The sequence below is a fragment of the Gossypium hirsutum genome, chromosome A11, assembly GCF_007990345.1.
Source record: "Gossypium hirsutum isolate 1008001.06 chromosome A11, Gossypium_hirsutum_v2.1, whole genome shotgun sequence".
Lineage (NCBI taxonomy): Eukaryota > Viridiplantae > Streptophyta > Magnoliopsida > Malvales > Malvaceae > Gossypium > Gossypium hirsutum.
In genome coordinates this window covers 37,864,307-37,890,069 of record NC_053434.1, presented here as the reverse complement: position 1 = coordinate 37,890,069, position 25,763 = coordinate 37,864,307, and the positions used below count along the sequence as shown (strand labels likewise).

At 32.8% G+C, this 25,763-nt stretch overlaps 1 protein-coding gene across 3 annotated transcripts; it reads left to right on the top strand.

The window, feature by feature from the left end:
* Positions 1 to 13,360: 13,360 nt before the first annotated feature.
* LOC107894330 (beta-galactosidase 15) lies at positions 13,361 to 16,917 on the top strand. Of its 3 annotated transcripts, none has more exons than XR_005904959.1 (7): positions 13,361 to 13,689; positions 14,316 to 14,982; positions 15,072 to 15,184; positions 15,262 to 15,328; positions 15,405 to 15,497; positions 15,580 to 16,670; positions 16,823 to 16,917. XR_005904959.1 is itself a non-coding variant. In XM_041081526.1 (6 exons), the coding sequence occupies exons 2-6, from the start codon at positions 14,887 to 14,889 to the stop codon at positions 15,634 to 15,636; spliced, it is 426 nt and encodes a 141-aa protein (XP_040937460.1). In that variant the 5' UTR covers positions 13,361 to 13,689; positions 14,316 to 14,886; the 3' UTR covers positions 15,637 to 16,917. The 3 variants fall into 3 exon arrangements, 1 of the variants encoding a protein (XP_040937460.1); XR_005904958.1 differs by having other exon boundaries at positions 15,580 to 16,721; XM_041081526.1 differs by having other exon boundaries at positions 15,580 to 16,917.
* The last annotated feature ends 8,846 nt before the right edge of the window (positions 16,918 to 25,763 follow it).

Genomic DNA, 25,763 nt, shown 5'->3' with positions numbered 1-25,763 from the left:
ATCAATTTGTAAAGTTATCAAAGTATTAAAATTTTTCCATGGATGGATATGCTGAAATTTTTAAATTTATGGTAGAAAATGAAAGATTGTTGATAAATAAACAACTTTTGTAAAGTGAATTTTCATGAAATTGTGATTTAGGGACTAAATTGTAAGATTAAATTGCATGAATTTTATTTTCTGAGTCTAAAGATGAAATCGTCATTTATGAAAAGTATAGGGGCAAAATTGTAATTTTTCCTAAGATGTGAATTGAATTAAATTGAGTATGAAATGAATTAAATTGATGTTAAATTCATTTATATAGATCTTTAAAGATCTAATACAGAGTTGGATCAAGGAAAACAAAAAGTATCGGATTTGTAGATTTCTGTATACGAACAAGTGACGAGGTAAGTTCGTGTAACTAAAATTATATACATTTATATGTTTAAATTAAATATTGTATATGTGAATTATATTACTGCCATGTATATGAAATTGATTGAATATCCGGCAATGCCCGGTAAATGTTTAATGTATGAAATTAATTACATGCCCAATATTGATCGATAAGTAATAAGTCCCGTTTGGATAAATGAAATTCGATGGATACAGGATTTCCCATATTGGTTGTGGTCTTGCATATGTTGCGAACACACCATAGCTCGAAAAAGCATCCTGTTATAAGCCCTCTCGAGCTTTCTGTTACATGGTTCCTACGAGCAGCCTAATCAGTAGTGATCCTGCATGTGTTGCAGACTACCGCATCTTTTTGTTAGTGTCCTGCTATATGATCGGTTGTGATCCTGCATATATTGCGGACACAAACGCAGCTCTTTGTGAGCGTCCTGATATAGGCTTTTGTGAGTTTCCTGACATGTCTCGCTTGAACATCCTGTTATATGGCTATCTAGAGCTCCCTGATGATAACTCTTCAGAGTTACCTATTAAGCTCAATGAACTTCCTCTTTTAAATTCTTATGAGTTTCTTGATTTAGCCCGGATAAGCTTCCTATTACATGGCTCACACGAGTATCCTGTTATATGGCTCGAGAGAGTGTTTCTTGATTATTTGTCCTAATCAGGTACCCCTGAATAAGAGTTGAAGGTTTACAGTTTTATACACTTTGAGTGTACTCCATGTGCATCCATCAATATTTCAAATAAATTCAACGGGAATAGTTTTTATATGGTTGAATTGAACTTAAGATGATTGATTATGGAAATGCACATGCTATATGGAAATATGATATGAAAAGCACATGTTTGTGAAAGTTATTACATGATGAGCTCATCTTTGATTTTTGATGTTCACAAAATATACATGACTAACAAGTTTTTTGAGATCATCTGTGTCTAGGCAAATGGCCATAATGATTTGGATGCATGTTTGAATACTTATTTTGAATGTACATGATTGGTAAGTTAAATTCTTGTTATACGAACTTATTAAGCATTTGAAATGCTTACTTGGTTTTCTTTTCTCTATTTTGTAGTGCTCGAAAGCTCGTAAAGGTTGGAATCGGTCGGAGTATTATCACACTATCCTTCAGTTTGTTTTGGTATAAATATTAAACTTGTTTTGGTAGAATGACATGTATAGGTTAACTTGGCCAAATGTTGGCATGTAAATGGTTGTTTGAAATCTAGCCATTGGAATGACTAGTTGGAACGATGAAAATGTGCAAGTGTACACAATTGCAACAAGTAATAAAGTGACAAGTAAATGTCGAGTTATCGTACCCACAGGGACTATGAAAAGAATTATTTATGAATGCAATTTAAAACACTTTGGTGAAAAAAATATTTTGTTTTATGAGGGTGATTAAAAACTAAGATTTTAAACTAAGTAAACTAAATAAATAAATCTCAAATGCACGATTTCAAAATACGATTTTAATCAAGATGATATAATTGTGTTGGATTAATTACATTTCTTTAACTTAGAATTATTAAACTCATGTTTATGTTGTTACAAATAAATTCACGGCAACTCGGTAATTTGCTAACTTATGAACATACTCACCTACACAAATCCATTCATTTCTTAACATATTCCTATGTTAATTCAAACGATTAAATAGATTTTAATAAGCAAACATGTTATGGCACATACATACTCATTAAATTGAACTAATCTCTTGTATATCCTTATGTCAATTCAAACGATTAATTAAATCCAATAAGCACATAAAAGACTATGTGAGGTAACAAGGTATCCTTACCTTGAAACAATTTAATCACAATAATCTTGCCAGTTATGCAAGGCAAGTGTATAGCCAGATACATTGCTAATTTAACCTTCAGCTACCTTAGAAGAATAAACATGCACTGATTATGTATTGTGTTAATTAATTATAATTTCAATCTGTTTAAATAATTAATTCATTAGCTACCTCACAATTGTAATGCAAGAATAACTTAGGCGTGATTTTACTTAATCAAGCATTTTACCGAGGCCTATAACAGCATAAACACAATTTTAATAATTTACGCAGATGAAATGCAATCAAACCAACATGAATTAAACTAAAGCTAAGTTGATTAAATTAACAACCAATTGATGTAATCAAATTATAACAAATATATATTTACTTTTATGGTATCCTTTATCTCCTTTTAATAGTTTGTGGAAATATTTTTTTTAAACTTCGAATTTATATTTTTTATTTATGAGTACAATGTGTCTTACTTGGGTGTTTAGGAAATGATGAGATCTTGAGAAAAGGGTTTTCCAGTTTGTTCATGTTATATGATGGCCATTTCCCCCATTTTCTAATATCAACTTCATCACCCAAATACAAAATTTAAATAAATAAACAAAACCAATATTGTTAATTTTCACCTACTTACTATTCATATACAACACTTGCTGTTGTTGACCAGTATTTAAATCTATTAACCATTTCTAAAAAAAGAATCATTTACCCCGTGATGTAAGAGCAATGAATTTTTACTGAAGTGCAATTGTATTTTGACATCAAATCTTAAATTTGATCCTTTACATTCTCCTATTATTAAATTTGATCCTTTACATTCTTCTCAAAACATACTATTTAGTTACTAAGTTTAGTTTCAATCTCCAATTAAGCAAGCTGAGAAGTTTGATCATATCTTTAGATGAAATTGTGACAGATCATAAAGTTAGTGTGATTCCACTTTGGCTAGAGGAATTCTTGCTCAGTTGGCAAATTTGCTAGCTTTCATACACTAAAGCAATACACAGAAAGGCAAGATAAGCAAAAGGTTAGTTAATCTTTTATTTTCTTTTTCTTTTTTTTTTCGTTTTTTAAATTTATGTTTGAATTTGGTATCTTTGTAGTTGGGACTATTTTATTTAGGAATTTGGTATCTTTACATTCCATGGAGAGAATTACTCATCCATTAGCCTGTTACTTTATCAGAATGTGTTATATTTCCTCAACAATGTCTAATTTGAGTTTAAAGAAGCAATAAACCCATGTTGTAAACGGTGGACGTAGTAAACCCATGTTAGTCTAATTTCAAAGGGTTTTTGAATTTCCATTTTAGTCTATAAATTTTCAAGTTTATTATTGTACATTTTTTTAATGTAAAAATCAAATTACTATTCTTATTTATCCTTAGATTATTTTTTAATTTCATGGCTGTTCATTGTTTGCAGGTGTAATTTAATTTGCTGCAATTGACTTTACCATCCAATTTACAATTTCTAAGAGGTATGTATATTTAATTTCCTAAATCTTTATTTGATGTCTCTCCATTGAAATCTGCCATGTATTCCAAGAGCTAAGTACAAGCTAAGTACAATTTCTAAGAGGTATGTATATCTAATTTGCTAAATCTGTTGATAAACTGTTTGTCATTGTTTTCCTCTACAATACATAGATACAATAATACTCAAATTTACAAGTCATCACGTACAAAACTTAGGTTCATCAAAATTTATCATATATACCTTTCTAGGCCTTAAGGATGTCACACATATGTTTGCACATGTACACCAACTTCCACTTCATTTGCCTCGCTTCGCTTGGGGATCTTTGCTACTCGTTCCAATGCGTATGTTCTTGCTTGTATTAATACTGTAAAAGGGATCATTTCTGCTCAATTTGCAACCTTTTAATAATATTATACCTCTCTACATGTATGCTTGCCACGTGAATTTTTTCTACCCTATTTTTGTAATTTGTGATTTAAGATTTCTATATTTCTATCACGATTTTTAATAAATTTAATTATTAGTGTAATATGTCCCATCTCCTATACAAATATTTAATAAAATATTTTATATATTTTTATAATTAAATTTAAATTATTATTGAAATATTCTCATCCGTTTTATCACAAATATTATCGTCCGTTTTATCATTTAAGTTAAACTTTTTTATTCAAAATAAATCATAGCTTTTAAGCTAAATACAGATGTTCACACAATGCTTTAACATGTACTTAAGAAAAGATAACTTGTAAAACATAAATTAAATTAAGTGTGGACTATTGTACATCTATATTTTAACTGCACATGTGATTTGTCAAATAAAAGCAAAAGACATGTCTATATTAAAACAAGGTTCAATCTTATTTGAAATTATATAATTTGGATTAATTTATTTAAATATTATTTAATTAAAATAAGTTTTTATAAATATTATTTAATTAAAATAAATTTCTTTCCATGTTATTTTCCACATCATCAATTTTTATTTTTATTTTTTCCAAGGAACAAAGTTGACTTTCATCTTATACGGTTTTCAACTTTTTTATACATAATTTTTTAAATTATATAATTTCGATTAATTTATTTAAATATTATTTAATTAAAATAATTAAATACATGATATCATAACTTACATAACTTACAAAACTTACATAATATATAAATATATATGATATCATAAATTACATAACTTACAAAACTTACATAATACATAAATATATATGATATCATAAATTACATAACTTACAAAACTTACAAAATACATAAATATATATGATATCATAACTTACATAACTTACATAATACATAAATATATATCATATAATAACTTACATAACTTACATAACTTACATAACTTACATACCTTACATAAATTTATATCATATCATAACTTACATAACTTACAAAACTTACTTAACTTATGTAATACATAAATATACACTTGAAAATCTCGCAACTTACCTGAATTAGTTTACACCCATTAGATACTTGATACTTGATATGTATTATCTATTTTAGTAACCGTAATTTATTGTCAACTTTAGACTTCAAGAACAACGAAATGGATAAGAGTTGTATGAATTTGTTAAGGGCAAGCAACGACTATCGAAATGGAGTAAAAACTTTTTAAAATTTTGCATTTCAAAATGCAAGCCAAGAGAATATGATTCTTTGCCCGTGTAAGAAGTGTAGCAACATCAATTGGCATTTTGTGAAGTTGTCTACGAACATCTAATTGTTGATGGCTTTATTCGGGGTATAAAAAATGGATTTTCCATAGAAAGTGTACATCTAGTAGAACCTCTTCAACGATTAATCCTTCCTATCTTGATATGGCTTACCATTAGTATGTTAGACAAGATGACATGGAATGTATGTTGCGGGATGCATTTAATATGCACAGTCATGGTTTGCAACCATTTCCACCTGACTTTATTGCATCTGATGATTGTAATATAGGTGGAATTTTTTTACTGACACGGGAAGAAGTGTACCTGATGAGGAGCCAAATGAAGAAGCGACAAAGTTCTACACTTTACTTAAAGAAATGAACGAAGAACTTTATGAGGGATCAAAATATTCGAAATTGTCCTTTTGCATTCATCTATTTCACTTAAAATGTTTGGGAGGTGGACCGGAAACTCTTTTTCAATGTTGTTAGAGTTTTTGGGAGAGATGTTTTCGTTTGTAAAAATCTTTCAGTCTTGTTAAGATATGAAGAAACCAATAAAAAATTTAGGCCTTGGGTACGAAAAAATTCATAGTTGCCCAAATGACTTCATGTTATACTGGGGTGATCGGAAAAACCAACAGTCTTGTCATGTTTGCGGTTATTCTCGTTGGATGAATAAGAATACAGAAGATGTGAATGCAAATGAAGGTGAGGCACAGTTAAGAAAGAAGCAAGTGAAGATTTTGCAATATTTTCCACTAATACCAAGGCTTCAAAGGCTTTTCATGTTGTCAAAGACAGCTGAGTCTATGAGGTGGCATAATGATCAATGAACTGATGATGGATTATTAAGGCATCCTGCAGATTCCTTAGCTTGGAAATTATTTGAAAGTAAATTTCCAAGCTTTGCAAGCGATCCTTGGAATGTGAGGCTTGGGCTAGCAGCTGACGGATTTAATCCTTTTAAAGTCATGAGTACTTTGTACATTACTTTGCCTGTAGTGCTTGTTCCTTACAATTTGCCTCCTTGGATTTGCATGAAACAATATTCTTTTATCTTATCTATGATTATCCTTGGAGAGAAAGGTCTCAAAAATGATATTGACATTTATATGCAGCCACTTATTGAAGAGTTGAAATAGTTATGGGCGGGTGTTGAAACATATGATGTCTTCAGAAAAGAGAACTTTTATTTACGTGCAGCGTTTTTATGGACTATTAATGATTTCTTGGCTTATGCCAATTTATCTGGTTGGAGTACCAAAGGACGTTATGCTTGTCCTTGTCGTGCGGTGCAAACATGTTCAAAGTGGTTATATAATGGGAAGAAGTTCTCTTATATGGGGCATCGTCGGTGGCTAGATGGAAATCATAGATTTAGATTTCAGATGACTCTATTTGATGGTACTGAAGATTTCAAAGAAGCTTCTGAGCAAACCATTGGATCTGAAATCTTGTTCATGTTGAAAGATATCAATTTCATTTATGGAAAGATGAATCAACCATTCAACATGCAAACAAAGAGAAAATCAAGGGATGAATCTGATGATGAATCTGATGAAGAGGATGATCCTAATGAGGCGGACTTGTGGAAAAAAAGAAGTATTTCTTTTGAGTTACCTTATTGGGAGCATCACATTTTACGACACAATCTTGATGTCATGCATATTGAGAAAAATGTCTGCGAAAACATCATTGGGACAATTTTGAATGTCGATGGAAAATCGAAAGACAATCTTCAGAGTCGACTTGATTTAGTTAACATGGGAATTCGGCGTGATCTTCATCCCCAAGTACTTCCGAATGGGAAATATCGATTGTCGCCTTCTATTTTTGCAATGTCAAAGAAAGAGAAAGAAATGTTCTATATGGTGTTAAAGGATATAAATGTCCCAGATGCGTATGCATCATACATATCTCGATGTGTGAGTCTTAATGATCGAAGACTATATTCCTTAAAATCACATGATTATCACATCTTGATGCAAGATTTATTGCCAGTTGCTTTACGGTGTTGTTTGTCAAAAAAGATGATGTCTTGTATAATTGAACTATCCAATATAATGAAAGCTATTTGTGGCAAAGTTTTGAATGATGAAGAACTTGAGAAAGTACAAGATCGATCTACTTTGACTTTATGCAAATTGGAAACGATCTTTCCACATTCCTTTTTCACTATTATGGTGCACTTGCTAATCCATCTCCCTCGTGAAGCAATACTTGGTGGATCAGTTTTCTATCGATGGATGTATCCTATAGAAAGGTGCTAATTTACTTGTAAAGTATTCATTCATTCACCTCTATACCTTTAGTTACAACTTGTGATAATGTTGTATATCGTGTTTAGGTTCCTATGCAAATTGAAGTCTTATTGTCGTAATAAACGTTATCCAGAAGGATCAATTGCTGAAGGTTACTTGGCGGAGGAGTGTATGACTTTCTATTCTCGATATTTAGAAGATGTTGAAACAAGAATGAATAGACCAAGTAGAAATGCTGGGCTCTCTGATCATAACTTGGCCGAAACTTATTTATTTCAAAGTTATGGAGAACCAACCAGTAAAGTTGAAATTGCAGAATTAGATGATAGATCTTGAGTATAAGCACATCGATATGTTCTTTTTAACCACAATTCAATTGAACCATACGCACGTAAGTTCTAGAATTTCATAAATATTCATCTTTTTAATTTGTCTGTCTTCTAACAAATTAAACCTCTTTTTAACATAGTGAATACAAACAAATCTTAAGATCTCGTTCATGCTCCCGAAGATTACAACATCGAGAGATTAATAAGTTATTCACAAAATCTTTTCATGAATGGTTAAACCAAACGGTATGTAATTGAAGCTTTCATTGACAAATAATAATGTATTTTCATAACATTTATAATTACTCAATTTACTTTCTGTTCAATAGGTTTGGAGTGGGAAGGACATCAATGATGAAGTTAAATGGCTTTCCCAAGGTCCGAATAGAGTAGTAAAAAGATATAGTGCCTTCCTCATAAATGGATTCAGATTTCATACAAAATATTGCGAGAGATTGAGGAGAACTCAAAATTGTAATTGTTATTAATTCTTCAATTACAAGTTATGCTGTGCTAAGGACAGTAATCCTGTTGAGGGAAATGTGGAGTATTACGGACTTCTTACTGAATTATTGAGTTGGATTACTATGGAAAATGGAGTGTTGTCTTATTTCAATGTGATTGGGTTGATGTTAATACTGCTCGCGAAATTAAAAAAGATCAATTTGGTTTTACAATGGTGAATTTCTCTCGCTTGATATAGACGAGCCGTATGTATTTTCTTCTCAAGTGAAATAAGTTTTTTATTCGAAAGATCCAACTGATGAGGGTTGGTACGTTGTATTCTGAAACACCCCTAGAGACTTGTTTGACATGGGCAATGAAAGTAGAGATGACATCGTCGAAAGATTAGAAACTTTGCCTTTTCCAGAACAAAACTTAAATGAAAATATCCCTATACTAGTACACAATTTCAATGGGTTCGCTAGGATGTGGATGAAGATGTTTACGAATTATGATGTAGTAAGATTTTACGATTTTTTAATTATCTGTAATATTATGTCTTGTTAAATATTTCAACTATTTTATATGTACTATTATTGTTGTAATTAGTTACTAAAATTTCAACTATTTTATGTGTATTGTAGAAAAAATGCCTAGAAGAAGATTATGAGACCTAAGTATTGTTCAGAATACTCCAAATTCGGAAGAAACAAATAGAGAACAACAGACTGCTATTGGATCTTCGAATGTTCTGGAAACACCTGACGAGCCTGCAGAAATTCAAAGTAATGTTAAATTTAATTTACATGTGTGTTGACTTTTATTATTAATTTCTTTTTCAAATTCTTATATTATAATATACCATTTTTCAGCTGAAAGCGGTGGGTCGCACAGAACTCGAGGACGTACACTACTAAAATATTTATACGAGTTAAATCCTGTCGAGCGTGTCAAAGTATCTAGAAACAATCTTGGTCAGCTTGTTGGATCAGAAGCTCGACTTCTAGCGAGATATTTGGGCATTATAGCATGAAATGCCAATATGTTGCCTATCAACTATGAATCATGGCATCAAATGCCTGATAGTAACAAAAAGCAAGCTCTCGATAATATTAAGGTAACAAAACATTAATGTAATTTATAATACTTTGATTTAAGTTTCATTTATATTTATTTTCTAAACTTGTGTTTTTTTAGGAGAGATTTGCTTTAGAGGTCTCGGATACTTTTATTAAGAAGGCATTGAGAAAAAAATGGAGAGACCATAAAAGAACTTTAAAAAATATATATTAAGAAAGACATAAGCCTCAAAGAGAAATTGCGAAATGTCCTGTCGGGAATGCTGAGGTACCAATGGGAAGATGCGATTAGATTTTGGAATTCAAAGAAAGGAGAGGTATTACGTACTTCCAAACTCTTATAATTATTTCGGTTTATAGTATTGACTATATACATAATAATTTCATTATGTAGGGCCATGAGTGAGTTGGAACAAGCAGCAAGCAAAAAAAAAAAAACACGCACACAGCAGGGTCAAAAGTTTTGCTTGTGTAGCTGAGGCTGAGGTATTTTGAATTTATTAATTGTGTCAAATATTAATTTTTTCTATTAAATAATATTTTTACTACTATATTGTAGGAACTCTAGTCTGGTCAAAAGTTGGACGCCTTCAGCTTTTTGACATTACATATAGGAAGAAAGATGGATCTCCAATGACTTCCAAAGCTGGAGAAATTATGGTATATTTACTTAATAAAATTTGATTTGTTTTAAATATTTATAATTTTTAATCATAATGGTTTAATTATCATGGTATATTCATCGTTAGTAGTTTTAAATAATGTTATGTTGCATTTGTTTTTATTGTATATTTCATTTCTAACTCTTTGATTGATTTATTAGGATAAACTAAAGGATAAAAAGGCAGAGTATGAAGCGATTGCTTCGAGTGATAGTTCTGTTAATCTTGAGGACATTGATAACAAAATTATTACTGAAGTTTTGGGTCATGAAAGGTATGGTCGAGTTCGACTTCAAAGATGTAGTGTTAACCCAACCCAATATTTTGGATCTAGCTTACAGCAATACATGCCTTCGAGGAGTCAAGCTCAAGCTGAAGTTCAGAGGTTAAGAGACCAGATGGCTCAGATGCAAGCAAGCATAGTTGAGCAAATTGCTCAACTTAAAGCGAAGGCAGCAGTGAGGGAAGCAGAGCAAAACAGAAAAACAACGAACTCTAGCTACAGCTTTAGAATATGATGAAGATGTTTCAGTAGTCGCAGAATCCACCATCTTAGACGTTTATTTTCTTATTGTAAGAATGTTTTAATAATTTAAATTTTAACATTACTGTAAGAATATTTTGTTATTTCATTTATTAATTTAGATAATATAGCTTTCGTTGGATTTTTGAAGTATCATTTAGATTTGCTGTTATTGGTTGGATTTGATGTTACAGGAAGGGTTTTATATGAATAAGAATAGGCTTTTAGAAATCTACTAAAATTAGTCGCATTTTTTGAGAAAAGCGCCGCTAAAAGTTATGTTCTTTAGCGGCGTTTGTATGAAAAGCGCCACTAACGGTCATGTTCTTAAGTGGCGTTTGTATTAACCTTTAGTGGTATTTTTTTGAAAAGCGTTGCTAAAGGTGATGTTCTTTAGCGTTGTTTGTATTAAAAGCGCCGCTAAAGGTCATGCTCTTTAGCAACGTTTTTTTACATAAACGCCGCAAAATATTAGAGGCGTTGTTTTTAACGGCATTTTTTTGCGACGCTTATAGGCCCAGAAAACGCCGCTAAAAACTGTTTTACTGTAGTGACCCTAGACTCAGCTTGCATCGGACCTTCGAAATAATTACCTTCAATACATCAACTTTCTTTGCTTTCACATACTCTTTTGTACATCTTATTTTAAGAACTAATGCTCTTTTTTTAAAAAAAAAATTTGAGCATTTTACTGCATGTACTACAATTTTTGAGCATTCGATACTTTTTTTCAACTCCCCTAAACTTATTTTTAAAGAATACTTCGAATAGTACTGAGTCTAGTGTTTGGGACAATTTTAAGATAGTTAAGAGAGAAGTGATGGCTAAATTTTCAAGGGTTCAAATAAAATTAGGCCATATAGTCTCAGTGTTGGGTTTTAAAGGATAAAAATTTCATCATGCACTACAGGAAAATAGGGCTTTAGCGGTGTTTTTAGTGGCGTTTTATCAAAAAATGCCGTAAAAATTGTAAAACACAGAGCAATAGTGGTGTTTTACCAAAAAAGCCGCTAAAAATAGAGCAATACCGGCGTTTTTTTGTTAAAAAGCCGTTAAAAACAGAGAAATAGCGGCATTTTACCGAAAACGTCGCAAAAAGCCAGAGCATTAGCGGCGCTTTTGGTAAAACGCCGCTAAAATCTAGAGCATTAGCGGCGCTTTTTGTAAAACGCCGCTAAAAGCCAGAGCATTAACGGCGCTTTTTGTAAAACGCCGCTAAAAGCCAGAGCATTAACGGCGCTTTTTGTAAACGCCGCTAAAAGCCAGAGCATTAGCGGCGCTTTTTTGTAAAACACCGCTAAAAGGCAGAGCATTAGTGGCACTTTTGGTAAAAAGCCACTAAAAACCGGATCATTAGCGGCGCTTTTGGTAAAACGCCACTAAAAGTCATATAACCCCTAAAATCTTAAACCCTAAAAAATATCATAAACACTAATCTATAACCCCTAAAAGAGTAAACCCTAAAAACCCTAAACACTAAATTATATCCCTTAAAACCCTAAACCCTCCCACCGTCAAGTTTCACCCCTCCTACCGGCCTTCCAGTCAATATCCTGTAATCCCATCTATCATTTTCCCCCTTTTTCCCCATTTCTATTTCCCCCTTTTTCCTCATCCTAAATCCCTAAAGTATTATCACCCATTCCTAAATTCGACATCCCAAATCCCTAATGATTTTCCCTGATTTGAAATCCCCAAGATTCACCCTTCCCACCGGCCTTCCAGTCAATACCCCGTAATTATTTCTAGTATATGACTAATTATTTTTTAATTTATATGTTAAATATTTTCTTATATAATTGTAAAAGAGATAGTATTAATTTTAAAATATTGAATTAATTCTCATTATAGTTTAGGGTTTACGGTATATGGTTAAGGGTTTAATGTTTATGAGTTATTATTTTAAGGTTTAAGGATTATGGTTTAAGTGTGGTTTAAGGGTTGGGGTTTAAGGTTTATGTGTTAGGGGTTAGGGGTTAAGGGTTAAGGGTTCATGATTTAGGGTTTATGTTTTAGGATTTATTAGTTAGGGACTAGGAGTTTAGGGTTTAAATTAATTAGTGTTTTTTAATTTATATGATAAATATTTTCTTATATAATTATAAAAGAGAGTATTAATTTTAAAATATTGAGTTAATTATATTTATAGTTTAGAGTTTAGGGTTTATGGTTTAAGACTTATGGTTTAGGGTTTAGTTTTTAGTGTTTAGGAATAAATATGGGGATCAGGGTGCAATTGTATATATGAACTTTAATTTAATCTAGTTCTTATAAATTATTAACACAATTATTGATATAACATCATTTTATATTTATATATTGCATACATAAATATTTATATTTATTCAATATAAAAATATATTGATGTATTTATTTTTTAAAATCTCTATGATTAAATCAAAAATAAAAAAAACTTAAAAATTTAATATTTAAAATTTAAAATTTTAGTCCATATTTCAATTAAAAAGTTCAATATTCAAAATTTTAAAAAATCCAAAAAATAATAATCTCAACACAAAAATTTCGAAAGAAAAAAATAGAAAAAAATATGTTAAAAATAAAATAAAATTAAAATTGAACAATAGTGGCGTTTTTAGATAAAACGCCGCAAAAAGTTGAGACAAAAAATCTGAGAATTACCGGCGTTTTTTTAGAAAACGCCACAAAAGGCCATTATTTTTTATAAAAAAAGGCAAAATCCCGCTCACCCAATTTGGTTACCCGCTCATTAACCAAATCCCCCAAATACAAGTTTGTACTTATTTCTTTTTCCCTTTTACTCTTTTTCTATCGATCTGTTAGGGTTTTGGTGAAACAAATAGATATTGAAGAGAAGGAGAACGAGGAAGAAGAAGAAGAGGAAGAGAAGAGGGGATAGGAGGAAGAAGAAGTGAGTGAAGATGAAGGGACTAAAAAAGTCAAAGGTAGTAGTAGAAAGGGGAGTTCCAGGAAATCTGGTCGAGATTCGGCTGAGAAGAAAGAGCCAGTGACGCCTTGTAGTGATAGGCCTACAAGGGAAAGGAAAGTCGTAGAAAAGGTATGCTTTCTTTTCTGGGGTTAAGGCATGGGTTCATTGCCTGCACCACTTCCGTCCAACGATGGTACTGCCATTGATCAAGGAGTTGCTTTCATTCTCCTTTTACTTGCTCTGGCGATTACCTATCTTATCCATTGATGATTTCTATCTAGGCTGGTTTTGATTTTTGCCTTATTTCATCTTTGAGCATTCAAATTTATTGTCTTATGTCTTGATTTTGTTTGATGCAATTGTGCAAATTAAATGGACTGTTTTAGGTGGCAACTAGCAAGGCAACAAATATAGTCACAATGATATAGTTGTAAGTTTAGCATTGGTGAAGTTTGAAGTAGAGTTCTCAATCGTAACAAGAATTTTTTTTGGCTTTTTTGCCTTTTTTCTGATCATGTGCATCTTTTTAGATAACTTCAACTTCTTGATTTCTTTCTTTATGAAGAGCTTAGATTAATTAAAGTTGCATAACTCCAGTTAATCTTGGCCCTCTTTGTCTTTTCTCTTTGGTATCTAAACTGGTTATATTAATGTTTTTGTTTCTAGTATTTATAGCTTCTACTTTGGAATCAGAAATTATTGGTAGGAAGTGTTGAGAATTGGAGCTAATTTGGTGTAATATGCTTGTTTGACAGGTTCCGTGGTTTCTTTTGGAAGGCAGCCAGAATAGGTGGGTCTCCTTTTCTGCTTGGTTAACTTCTTTCTGGTTGCATCGAGAATTTGGAATAGTCATGTAGTGTCCCCCTGTTCTAAATCTTATTTGGACATATAATGTTTATCGTGTAGAAGCCTTTAAATTAGTTGATAATAAATATGATAGTGATTGGCTCAAAAATGCAGGATGATAATTATCTATGATTCTAAAATGATTCTGGAAATGAGACTAAATGAATAGGGTGGTAATGATATTTTGACTGGGAGGGGATGAGGATGGGGATTAATCTTTGAACACAATTGCAGGGAAATTCGTTTAAATGAATTATTTAGTCCAATGCTATGTTAGTTTAATTATATTAAATTAAACATAATAATAATTATGATCCCAAAGCCTTGATCATCGATGGGCAACGTAAACTAATATTTTCTGGTGCAATCCACTACCCTCGTAGCACCCCTGTGGTATATTTACTTGAAATTGACCTTTCATTTCTATCTAGGTACATGGAATTGATTTCTCAACACACTGTTTATATGTTGTATATATAGATGTGGCTAGATCTTATACAGAAAGCTAAAGATGGAGGCCTTGATGCAGTCGAAACATATATCTTTTGGAAAGCTCATGAGCCTATCTGCCGACAAGTGATACTTATTTTTTCTCTTCTTATAATCTTTAAATAACCAGCACTAATCTGCCACTGTCAACCCTTTTTATTAATGGTTGAAAACAGTATAATTTCGAGGGAAACCTAGATTTTGTAAAGTTTTTCAAGCTAGTTCAAGAGGGTGGACTATATGGAATCTTGAGATTAGGCCCTTATGTCTGTGCTGAATGGAATTATGGGTAACATATTTTTCTTCTATCACCTAATGAATTCAATAAATTTTGGAATTAATATATATATTTTATGTCGTATGCAGGGGCTTCCCTGTGTGGCTAAATAATATTGAAGGGATTGAATTAAGGACAGATAATGAAATATACAAGGTTCCTGCTTTCACTAGTTTTTGTATTTGAAGTCTGAACATATGGATTTCAACCATTTTTATCACTTCAAATGCAGAATGAAATGAGAATTTTTGTAACCAATATGGTGGATATGTGCAAAGAAGCAAAACTTTTTACTTCACAAGGTGGACCCATCATTTTAGCACAGGTTATCTTTCCTTCCTTTTGAAAATATTTAGCACTGAATATTGAGAACTTTTGAGACAAAATTCAACCCTTTCTCATGACAGATTGAGAACGAGTATGGAAATATTTTGTGGGCTTATAAAGATAAAGGGGTAGCATAAGACAATTGGTGTGCTGAAATGGCTGCAGCCCAAAATATTGGAGATTATGTGTCAACAGCAGAGTGCTCCACCGCCCATTGTAACTTTTGCTGCTTTTTTTTTTACATAGTTTTTTTGTAATTAATTTTATTATGGTAAATGATGTTTTCTTCTACAGATTATTATACAAATTACTTTCTAGGATTGATTTAAATGAATAGTGTATTGACTATTATTATTATATGTCCAATACTATGTTAGTTTAAATGAATTATTATATGTCCAATGTTGATTACTTTCTAGGATTAATTTAAATGAATAGTGTATTAACTATTATTATTATATGTCCAATGCTATGTTAGTTTAAATAAATTATTATGGGGATGGGGATGGGGATGGTAATGATTATTTTCATGCCATAGAATGAAATTACTTCAGCTCACTTGGTTCCATAAATCTCCAGGCTGCTGATTACTTTCTAGGATTGATTCTGTAAGTTCCACCCCCACCTCTTTCCTCGGGCTCATAATTAAACCTGAATCTTCTGTTATTACTTGAATAACATACTTTAGTTTAACTACTACATTTTTTAATTGCCTTGTTTTTTGATTTGGTGGTTCTCTTGTTAGCATTCATCATTCGTGGTAATCCTTAATTGAGTCTTCCCAGGTATAATATGCTTCACACTTTACTGCCTTGACCTATTCTACAGCTTCTTTTGGTCTAGTTGAAGGCAAATACCACAATGATTGATCTATTCACTGAGATAAGTCCCGGTTTTATACTGCATTAAGGTTGTTGCCGCCATCAGATTTGATTGCATTCTTCTTTTGAGATTTGGGTGATAAGACTTACAATGATATTAAACTTGTTCCTCTTGCACTATTTCTGTACAAAGGGCATGAAAGCAAGACCTATGAATTGTGAGTGCCAAGTGTTGTCACAAGTCTCACTACCCATAAAAGCATGGTAGAGCTATTGGTTTAGACAAAGTGGGATGTGTATAGGGTGGTGTTTTGCAAACTGCATTCAAGTTTCTTATCCTCTTTTTTGGGGTAAATATTTATATATTCCAGTTAAATTGAAGTTTCCAATTCTTTTCAAAGGTGCGTATACCACTAAATTAGTTCGTTCAAAGCTAGCAAGGTTGCAATGGCTATACAATTTATTTTGTAGTTTAACTTTGTTAATTTCTATTTCTGTTAAGGGTGCTTGCGTGTTGAAAGCAGTCAATTGTTCACTTTCGTGTCTGACTGTTGAAAGCATGAAATAGATGAATCGAGAGATTTATCTTCATACTGGTACGTCTGGGTTTTTCATATGCTATCATTTGTTGGTTTATAAGTATTTTTCATTGAGATGTTTGACATAAATGAGAACCAAAACTATTAAGATATTCTTAGAGTAGAAATGGGGGTAAAGCAAGGGATGGGAAGGAACACTTCCTTCTTTTGATGTCTGGTTTTATGAGGTTTAATTATGCTTTTATCTAATTTATCATCAATTTGCCTTCTCAACGATTGTTATTTTAACAGAATCTCCACTGATTGAATCATACCTTTGAAACATGCGAGCATTAATTTACTGTGTAAGCTAATGGAGTTACCATAATATAGCTCTTTTATGTTTTGACTGGTGGCAAATGGAATAGGAAAAACCAACTACACTAGATTGCAGTCCAAGAACAATTTGCAGAAGGCACATAATGGCTGGCTCCTACCTCTACAAATGCATATGGGAGGGGCATTGCAGCAGCGAATAAGAATGATATTGATCAACATGCAGTTGACACTGTATGTGCTCTGAATCTGAATTCAGGTGTGAGTTTCAGATATTTTATGTGCAAAAAAGTATTAGAGTGCCTTATGTTTGTATGTTAGTTAAGTAGATTATAGTTAGAACCTGCAGTAGGATCAACTAATTAGTTGATCAAAAATTACACCCAGTTTTGTAATAGTCTACTTGCATATTTGCATATATTTAATAATAATCTTGTGTCAACTAATTATTTTTTTTATTTAATTGTTTTGTTTTCAATTTTTTTTTATTTGAGTTGAAAGAAGAAAAACATGAATTGTAATTTTGACTTAGAAAAGAGAATATTCATTACATGGGAATGGATATTCAAATCTTATATTTTACATGGTTATGATTTAAGTCCTTATTTCATTTAAGTAATTTCATTATAATATCTTGTTTTATTGATATTTTTATATTTAATCTATTTTTATTATTTATTTTAGTTTTGATTCTAAATTTTTATTTTTATTTTAATATTTAAGATAACTTGAGTTCTAACTTTTCGATTTTAATTGTGTTATTAATTTATTATTTTAAATTCTAAATTCTAAATTTATTAATTTTTGTATTTAGTTTTAAAGTTAAAATTTTAATAGAAAATTTAATTTGATAATGAATTTTAATAGAAAATTTTTATATTTATATCATGGATATTATTCTTCTCAATATTTTGATAATGAATTTTAAATTTTTTATATTTTTCATGACCTTTATAATATTTTATAATATATATATATATTTGAATTTCATGACATTCAGCGGTCCATCAACTTTGATAGCTCATCTCGAAGATCTGGGCTAGGCGGTTGAGCTCTGAATATTGAAGTTTCATCATCAAGTTCAACTTTTGGTTCCATTGGTTCCACCTCATCAGGGATTTTAGCCGATTGCATTGGCTCGATCTTTGTAGGATCTTCTTCTTCTTTGAGATCCTCACTTTCTTCAATTCACTGTTGTAGAACAAAATCTCCATCTATTCGATAGAGGTCCCAATCTGTGATTGTGCCCTGCCTATAGCCTGTCTTCTTTACGTTTACAAGAATTTTAGCTTTCAAGCACAGAATTGTTATAGTAAAGGGAAAGTAGGCTAGGCCAGAAAGTCTAACAGAACAGTTCCGCATTTCTCTTAGGATGATTTTTCTCACATCAATGGTCTTTCCAGTTAAAATCAAGTATAATAAGACCATTCACTCTAATGAAATTGTAGTTCCATGTGAACTTGACATAAGGCTAAATCAGATGAAATAGAACCATAACTTTGCGAGTGGTGTCGGATATTCTCTTCGACAAGTGTAGATTCTTTACTTTGACACAGTCCACTTAGAACCTGGAACTGTAAGTTCCTCAAGAAGTTCTTGCAAATTTTTAGGCACTATATTGCTCATCAAGGAAGAATAATCATCATTTTTCAAATCAGGCAATTCAAAGAACTCATTAATAGTGTTTGAAGTTATTGGTACCTTGATTCTGTGAACTGGAACTTCTGGCAACTCGCTTGAGGTTAAATTTGCATAGAATTCACGCACAAACTCCTCATACACACTAGGTCTCTTCTCACAAAACAATTCCCAATTGAAGGCTTCAGGAACTTGACGAATACGTGCCATAAAGTCTTTGTAGTTGTTCTCTTTCAATGTAAAGCCTTTCTTTGGATGCATCTGTTGATTTTTGAAGATACTCTCGTATCTTGCTTTGGCTTCTTCACAATGGAGCTTGTTTTGTGTTTCATCAATTTGGGCACAGACACGAGTTCTCTTGCGAGACATGATTAACCTGAACAAAAGATGGTAAAATTTATTCTCTCAAAAATTTAATTAACAAAAATTATTAATAATTCAATAAATTGAAAAATTAATTATTAGAATAAAATTAAAATTTAAGAGAAAATTTGGTCTTACCACATTTTTCATAAAAATTTAAAAGCTCCTAAAGAAAATAATTATGAAACAAAAGTTGGCAAATAAGAATAGATTGGGGGGTTTTTGGCTAAGGATAGGTGAAAGGGTGGTGTGGGTAATCGGGTTGATGCCGCACGAATGTTGGGCAGCAAGCGGATGCATCGAGTAAGGCCAAGGATGGACACAACCTGGTGGGAGCAGCTACACGACAACAGGCAGCAATAGGGCATGCAGGTTGGGGCTGGATTCAGCATGGGATGTGCGGATCCTTGCAAGCAAGCCTGTCGAGCGCTGGAGTTGAAGCTGGTGTGGCGCCAAGGAGCAAGCCAGGCTATCTGCTGGTGCTGGATGGTCGCACACCGTACGCGTGAGCTGCTACTGGCCGAATGAGGCTATCGGCTAGGGGTTTGCAACACTTAAAGGTTTGGGTGTTTTGGGTTTTGAGAGATAAGTGATGGAGTAGATTGGTGGTATTTATAATGAGGGAAATAGGAGTCAAAATAGAGTTATTATAAAATTTTAATAATTAAAAATTCTAAGTCCTAATTCTACTTAAAGTTAATAACAATTAATAATTAATGAAATACATATTAAATTATTAATCGCTGTTAATTTATTAAGATAAAAACTTATCAAATAAAATATGATTAAATTAAAACTAATCCTAACTTTATATAAAGTTGATAATAATTAATATATATATTATAATGGATATAATTATATATTAATAATTATCATCTTTTTTATTAAACTAAAAGCATTTATTCTAAAAGCCTTTTGAAAATATTTACAAAAAGAGGCATCTAATTTTTATTATTTACAAAAAGAGCAACGAAATTTTAAAAATAATTCAATTAAGTCCCCAGACTTAATGAAAATTTGAAATTGAGTTGCAATTTAAAACTTGGATCAAAACTGACCATTTTATTTGAAAAACAAAAAATTTTATTTTATTTAGGGAATAATTTCTCGGAAGATTTTGTTAAAATCAATTCCTAGGAAAGATTGGAGGGGTCACAAGTGGTCCCATTTAAGCTCCAATCTCATAGACAAAATTTATTTAAACATACTAATCCCGAAAATATACCCTAAATCATTTATTAAAAAGGAACATAAGAAAATTTAAACATCTAATAAAATGAACGAAATTTGATTCCGTTCAGTCTTATCTCCCCAGTAATATTTCAGACACTGATCATTAACTTGAAAATTACCTCCCTTACCTTAGAGTTGAACAACTCCATACAGATAGACGTGATGAATCGTAAATGGACCGGACCAACGTGATTTTAGTTTACCTGGAAAGAACCTTAATTTGGAATTAAATAACAAGACTTTGTGACCTACTTCAAATTCTCGAACTCGAATGTGCTTGTCATGCCATTTCTTAAGTCTCTCCTTGAGTAATTTGGCATTTTTGTATGAGAACATTCAGAATTCCTCCAGCTCATTAAGTTGTTGGAGCATCTATTTCTCTTTAGCAAGCTTAAGATCGAAGTTGAGTTGTCGAAGGGCCCCTTAAGCTTTTTGCTCAACTCCAAATGTAGATGACAGGCTTTCCCAAAGACCAACATGTAGGGTGACATCCCTAAAGGTGTCTTGTATGCTGTTTTGTAAGCCCATAAAGCATCATCCAATCTTTTGAACCAATCTCGTCGATTCGGGCAAACTACCTTCTCAAGTATGCCTTTGATCTCCTTATTTGCCAGTTCAGCTTGTCCATTCGTTTGCGGATGGTAAGCCGTAGCGACCTTGTGTTTCACTTCATGTTTATCTAATAACCATTTCAACCACTTGTTCACAAAATGGGACCCTTCATTGTTGATAATAGCTCTTGGGGTTCCAAACCTTGTAAATACGTGTTTCTGCAAAAACTTCATCACAACCCTAGCATCATTTGTCGGATAAGCTTTAGCCTTGACCCACTTAGACACATAGTCTACTGCTACCAATATATGCTTATGACCAAAGGACGAAGGGAAAGGACCAAGAAAGTCAATACCCCATACATTGAACAATTCTACCTCAATGATATTTGTTCGAGGCATCTCATTTCTGTTGGTGACATTTCCAACCCTTTGACATCGATCACAACTCTTTATGTAAGCATATGTGTCCTTGAATATTGTTGGCCAAAACAATCCGGCTTACAATACTTTGGCCACAGTGCGAGTACCTCCGAAGTGTCCCCTACTTGGAGCTGAGTGACAATGATATAGAATCCTATGTACTTCATCTTCTGCCACGTATCTTCTAATCATTTGATTTGCACACTTCTTAAACAAGTACAGTTCTTCCCAGAAATAGTACTTCACATCGTGAAGAAACTTTTTCTTTTGATGATACGTCTTATCAATCGGAATCAAACCACAAGCTAAAAGGTTAGCAATATCAGCAAACCAAGGGATATTATGGACATGATTTACCTTCAGTATGTGTTCATCTGGAAACGTCTCTCGAATTGGTATAAGAGGAGAGTTCCCTTCTTGCGGCTCCAATCTAGACAAGTGGTCTGCTACTTGATTTTCTACTCCCTTTCGATCTTGAATTTCTAGATCGAACTCTTGAAGTAGAAGTACCCAATGGACTAGTCTCGGCTTAGCGTCTTTTTTGGCAAGTAAATACTTAATTGTCGAGTGGTCCGTATAGACAGTCACTTTGGTACCTGTAAGATAAGATCGAAACTTGTCAAAAGTAAACACAATAGCAAGTAACTCTTTTTCTGTTACTGTATAATTCAGTTGAGCTCCTGTCAGAGTTTGACTTGCGTAGTAGATGGGATATAAACATTGTTCCTTCGCTGACCCATAACAGCTCCTAGTGCAAAGTCACTTGCGTCACACATCAATTCAAATGGAAAATCCCAGTCTGGTGTGAGGATTATGGGTGCCGAAACTAGTCGACTCTTCAAATCATTGAAAGCTCTTAAGCATTCTTCATCAAATTTGAACGTCATGTCCTTATCCAATAATTTGCAGAAGGGTTTGGCAATTTTAGAGAAGTCCTTGATAAATCTTCGATAGAAACTGACGTGACCCAAAAAGCTCCTAACACCCTTTACAAATGATGGAGGTGTGAGTTTCTCAATAACATCTACCTTTGCTTTATCAACTTCTATTCCATGTCTTATTATCCGGTGCCCTAGAACAATACCTTCTTGTACCGTGAAATGGCACTTTTCCCAGTTGAGTACGAGGTTTGTTTCTTCGCATCGCCTTAGTACCTTAGCTAGATAGCCTAAGCAATCATCATATGTATCTCCAAATATTGAAAAATCATCCAGAAAGACTTCCAAATATTTCTCAACCATGGCAGTAAAAATAAACATCATACATCTTTGAAATGTAGCAGGTGCATTACATAAACCAAATTACATTCGTCTAAATGCGAATGTACTATACGGGCAGGTGAATGTTGTCTTGTGTTGATCTTTCGGTGCTACTATAATCTGATTATACCTTGAGTATCCATCAAGAAATAGTAATAGTCTCGCCCTGCGAGCCTATCTAGCATCTGGTCCAAAAAAGGCAAAGGAAAGTAATCTTTCCTAGTCGCCTTGTTTAGCTTCTAGTAATAGATGCAAATTCTCCATCCCATAACCATTCTAGTCGGTATCAAATTGTTATTCTCGTTTTTAATAACCGTGATACCTCTTTTCTTTGGCACACACTGGACCGAACTTACCCATGAACTGTTTGAGATGGGGTAGATTATAACCGCATCTAACCACTTGATAATTTCTTTCTTGACTACATCCTTCATGATGGGGTTCAGTCTTCGTTGTCCATCAATCGTTCCTTTTTCGCCATCTTCATGGATAATCTTGTGCAAGCATACAGATGGAAAAATACAGCGAATATTGGCTATGGTCCATCTGATAGCCTTCTTGAATTGTTTCAACACCAGGATGAGTTTTTCATCTTGCTCACTAGTTAATTTTGCTAAAACAATCACAGGCAAATTAGAAGCGTTACCTAAATAAACATATTTTAAATGTGAAGGTAGTACCTTGAGTTCTAATTTAGGTGGCTCCTTGATTGACGCTTTTGGTTGGGCATGACCCCTTTTCTCTAATTCCTAAGATTCAAAATGGGATTGCGGATTAAATCCCCTTAGATTAGCTTCTAACAATGCTAAGTATTCATCTTTCTCTTCCTCATTTTGAGGATCTAATGTCAAAATTTGTTCCAACGGATCCTTAACATAGTTGAGCTCCTTCTCCACTATTAAATCTTCTAAATCAGATATTGTAGAACAATAATCAATTGTGTTAGGAAATCGCATAGACTTAAAAACATTAAATGTTACCTGATCATCCAGAGCACGCATAGTAAACTTGCCCTTCTGCACATCGATAAGGGTAATTCCGGTTGCTAAGAACGGTCTTCCTAAGATAATTGACACTTCTTTGTCTGCTTCAAAGTCTAGAATAACAAAATCATTAGAGAAGATAAATTTATCTACACGTACCAATACATCCTCAATTTTTCCATCTGGATGTGCTAAGGATTGATCTGCTAATTGAAGTGTAACAGTAGTAGGCCTAACTTCACCTATCCCCCACTTCCTAAATATTGACATAGGCATCAAGTTAATACTCGTACCTAAGTCACATAATGCCTTACCACAATATGTTGTTCCAATGTTACAAGGGATGGTAACACATCCAGGATCCTTCAACTTTGGGGCTACCGTCTCAAATTCTCCAAGTCTTTGTTTTTTGGATAGGATATCTGTAACATCCTAAAATAGGGCCTAGTCAGAATAGTGATTTCGGGACCACAAATTTGACATCAAAATATTTATTTTATGGTTATTATGAGGCCTAGAATATGAGTATATGCATGTGTTAAAGTTTGATGAAAAAATTCTTTGAGTAAGGTGTTCAATTGGAAATTAGGGACTAAATTGAATAAATTGCAAAACTTGAATTCTAGAAGCAATTTGTATGAAATTGATTTGGGCTATGAATTAGAAGGTCTTGGAGAGTAATTTTCCCAATTTCTAAATTTTTGGACAAAAATGGGCTTGCATGGATGAAATTTTAAAGAAAGGGCATGATGGCATTTGGGCATTTTGGTCATTTGGCTTTTTAATGAAATAAAATGGGAAAATCAAGCCAAAATCAGCCATCTTCTTCCCCATAGCCGTCGAAATTCTCTTGTCACCATAGCTAGGTTTTCAAACATTTCAAGCTCAATAGTAAGTGCTCCCAAGCCACGTTTTCAATGTTATTTGTATTTTTGGAATCCCGATAGTTTGTTCTCTTCATTTCTACCCATATTTCATGCTAGGGTTCATGTTTAAAAATTCACCCATGCATGAGTTGCTTGTATTTTGATGGATTATAGAGGAATATGAAAGTTGAATGTGTGGTAAACATCTTTTCCTAGGTGATTTTCATGAAAAACCCTTGTAGGGACCATTTTGCAAAAGTTTTAAAATATGTGGTAGAAATGAGAAAATAATGGGAAATGTAGGCTACCATAAGAGAGAAAAGTGTTAGGCTGGGCTTGGGTAATTTAGAAAGTGCATGTGTTTCATTAGACGAGCCTAGGGACTAAATCATAAAAATGTCAAAGTTTAGGGGCAAAACGATTATTTGGACCGGGGGTGAGAATTAGGCTTGTAATGTGTAATGTGGGGTATTAATGATATAATTTTGTTGTTATAGACCCCGAGGAATAAATTTTGAAAGTCGATCGAGGTAAACGTAAGGTTTCGGAATAACCGAAACACAGCTCCGAAACAAATACCAGGTAAGTTCGAATAACACAAGTAAACTTGTAGTATGCATAATTGTATGGTTTATGAACGTATGATAACTACATATCTTGATAGTATGAATATTCATGAAATACATTCTTAATAAAGAATTGTGGTTAAAAGTCTCGGTTGAGGTTGAAAAAGGGAATTAGATGGGTAACCTGTAATTACAGGTGATTTGAGATCCTTCATGTGTTGCAGTAAGGATTTAGCCCGGACGGGTAATCCGTTGATCTCAATTATATTAAGGATCTAGCTCGGACGGGTGTTCCTTTGAATGATCAAGCCTCTCGAAGAATATGTGTGCATTATGGATTTAGCCCAGACGGGTAATCCAATTAGGGTCTGAAATTTAGCCTGGACTGGTAATTTAGATCCAAGATCATTAAGAGTGTTTGTCGTGATAAGGGATTTTGTAACGCCTCGAATTTTGGGCCTAGATGAATTCGGCTTTGGGCTTTGGGTCTCATAAAATTTTTAAGTGAGCACGAAAATGACAAATGACATGTTGGCTTTAAGGGTTTAAGGAATTTGAAGTGTCTAGGTATGTTGGAGAAGTTCTGGGTTCGAGTTTTGTGGTAGAGGAATTTTAATTTAATTATTAAAATAACTAGGGTTGGGAGTAGTTGGGCTTTTAAATAAATATAGGGGAAAATGACATAAAAAAACCTTGTGGAGGAGTGG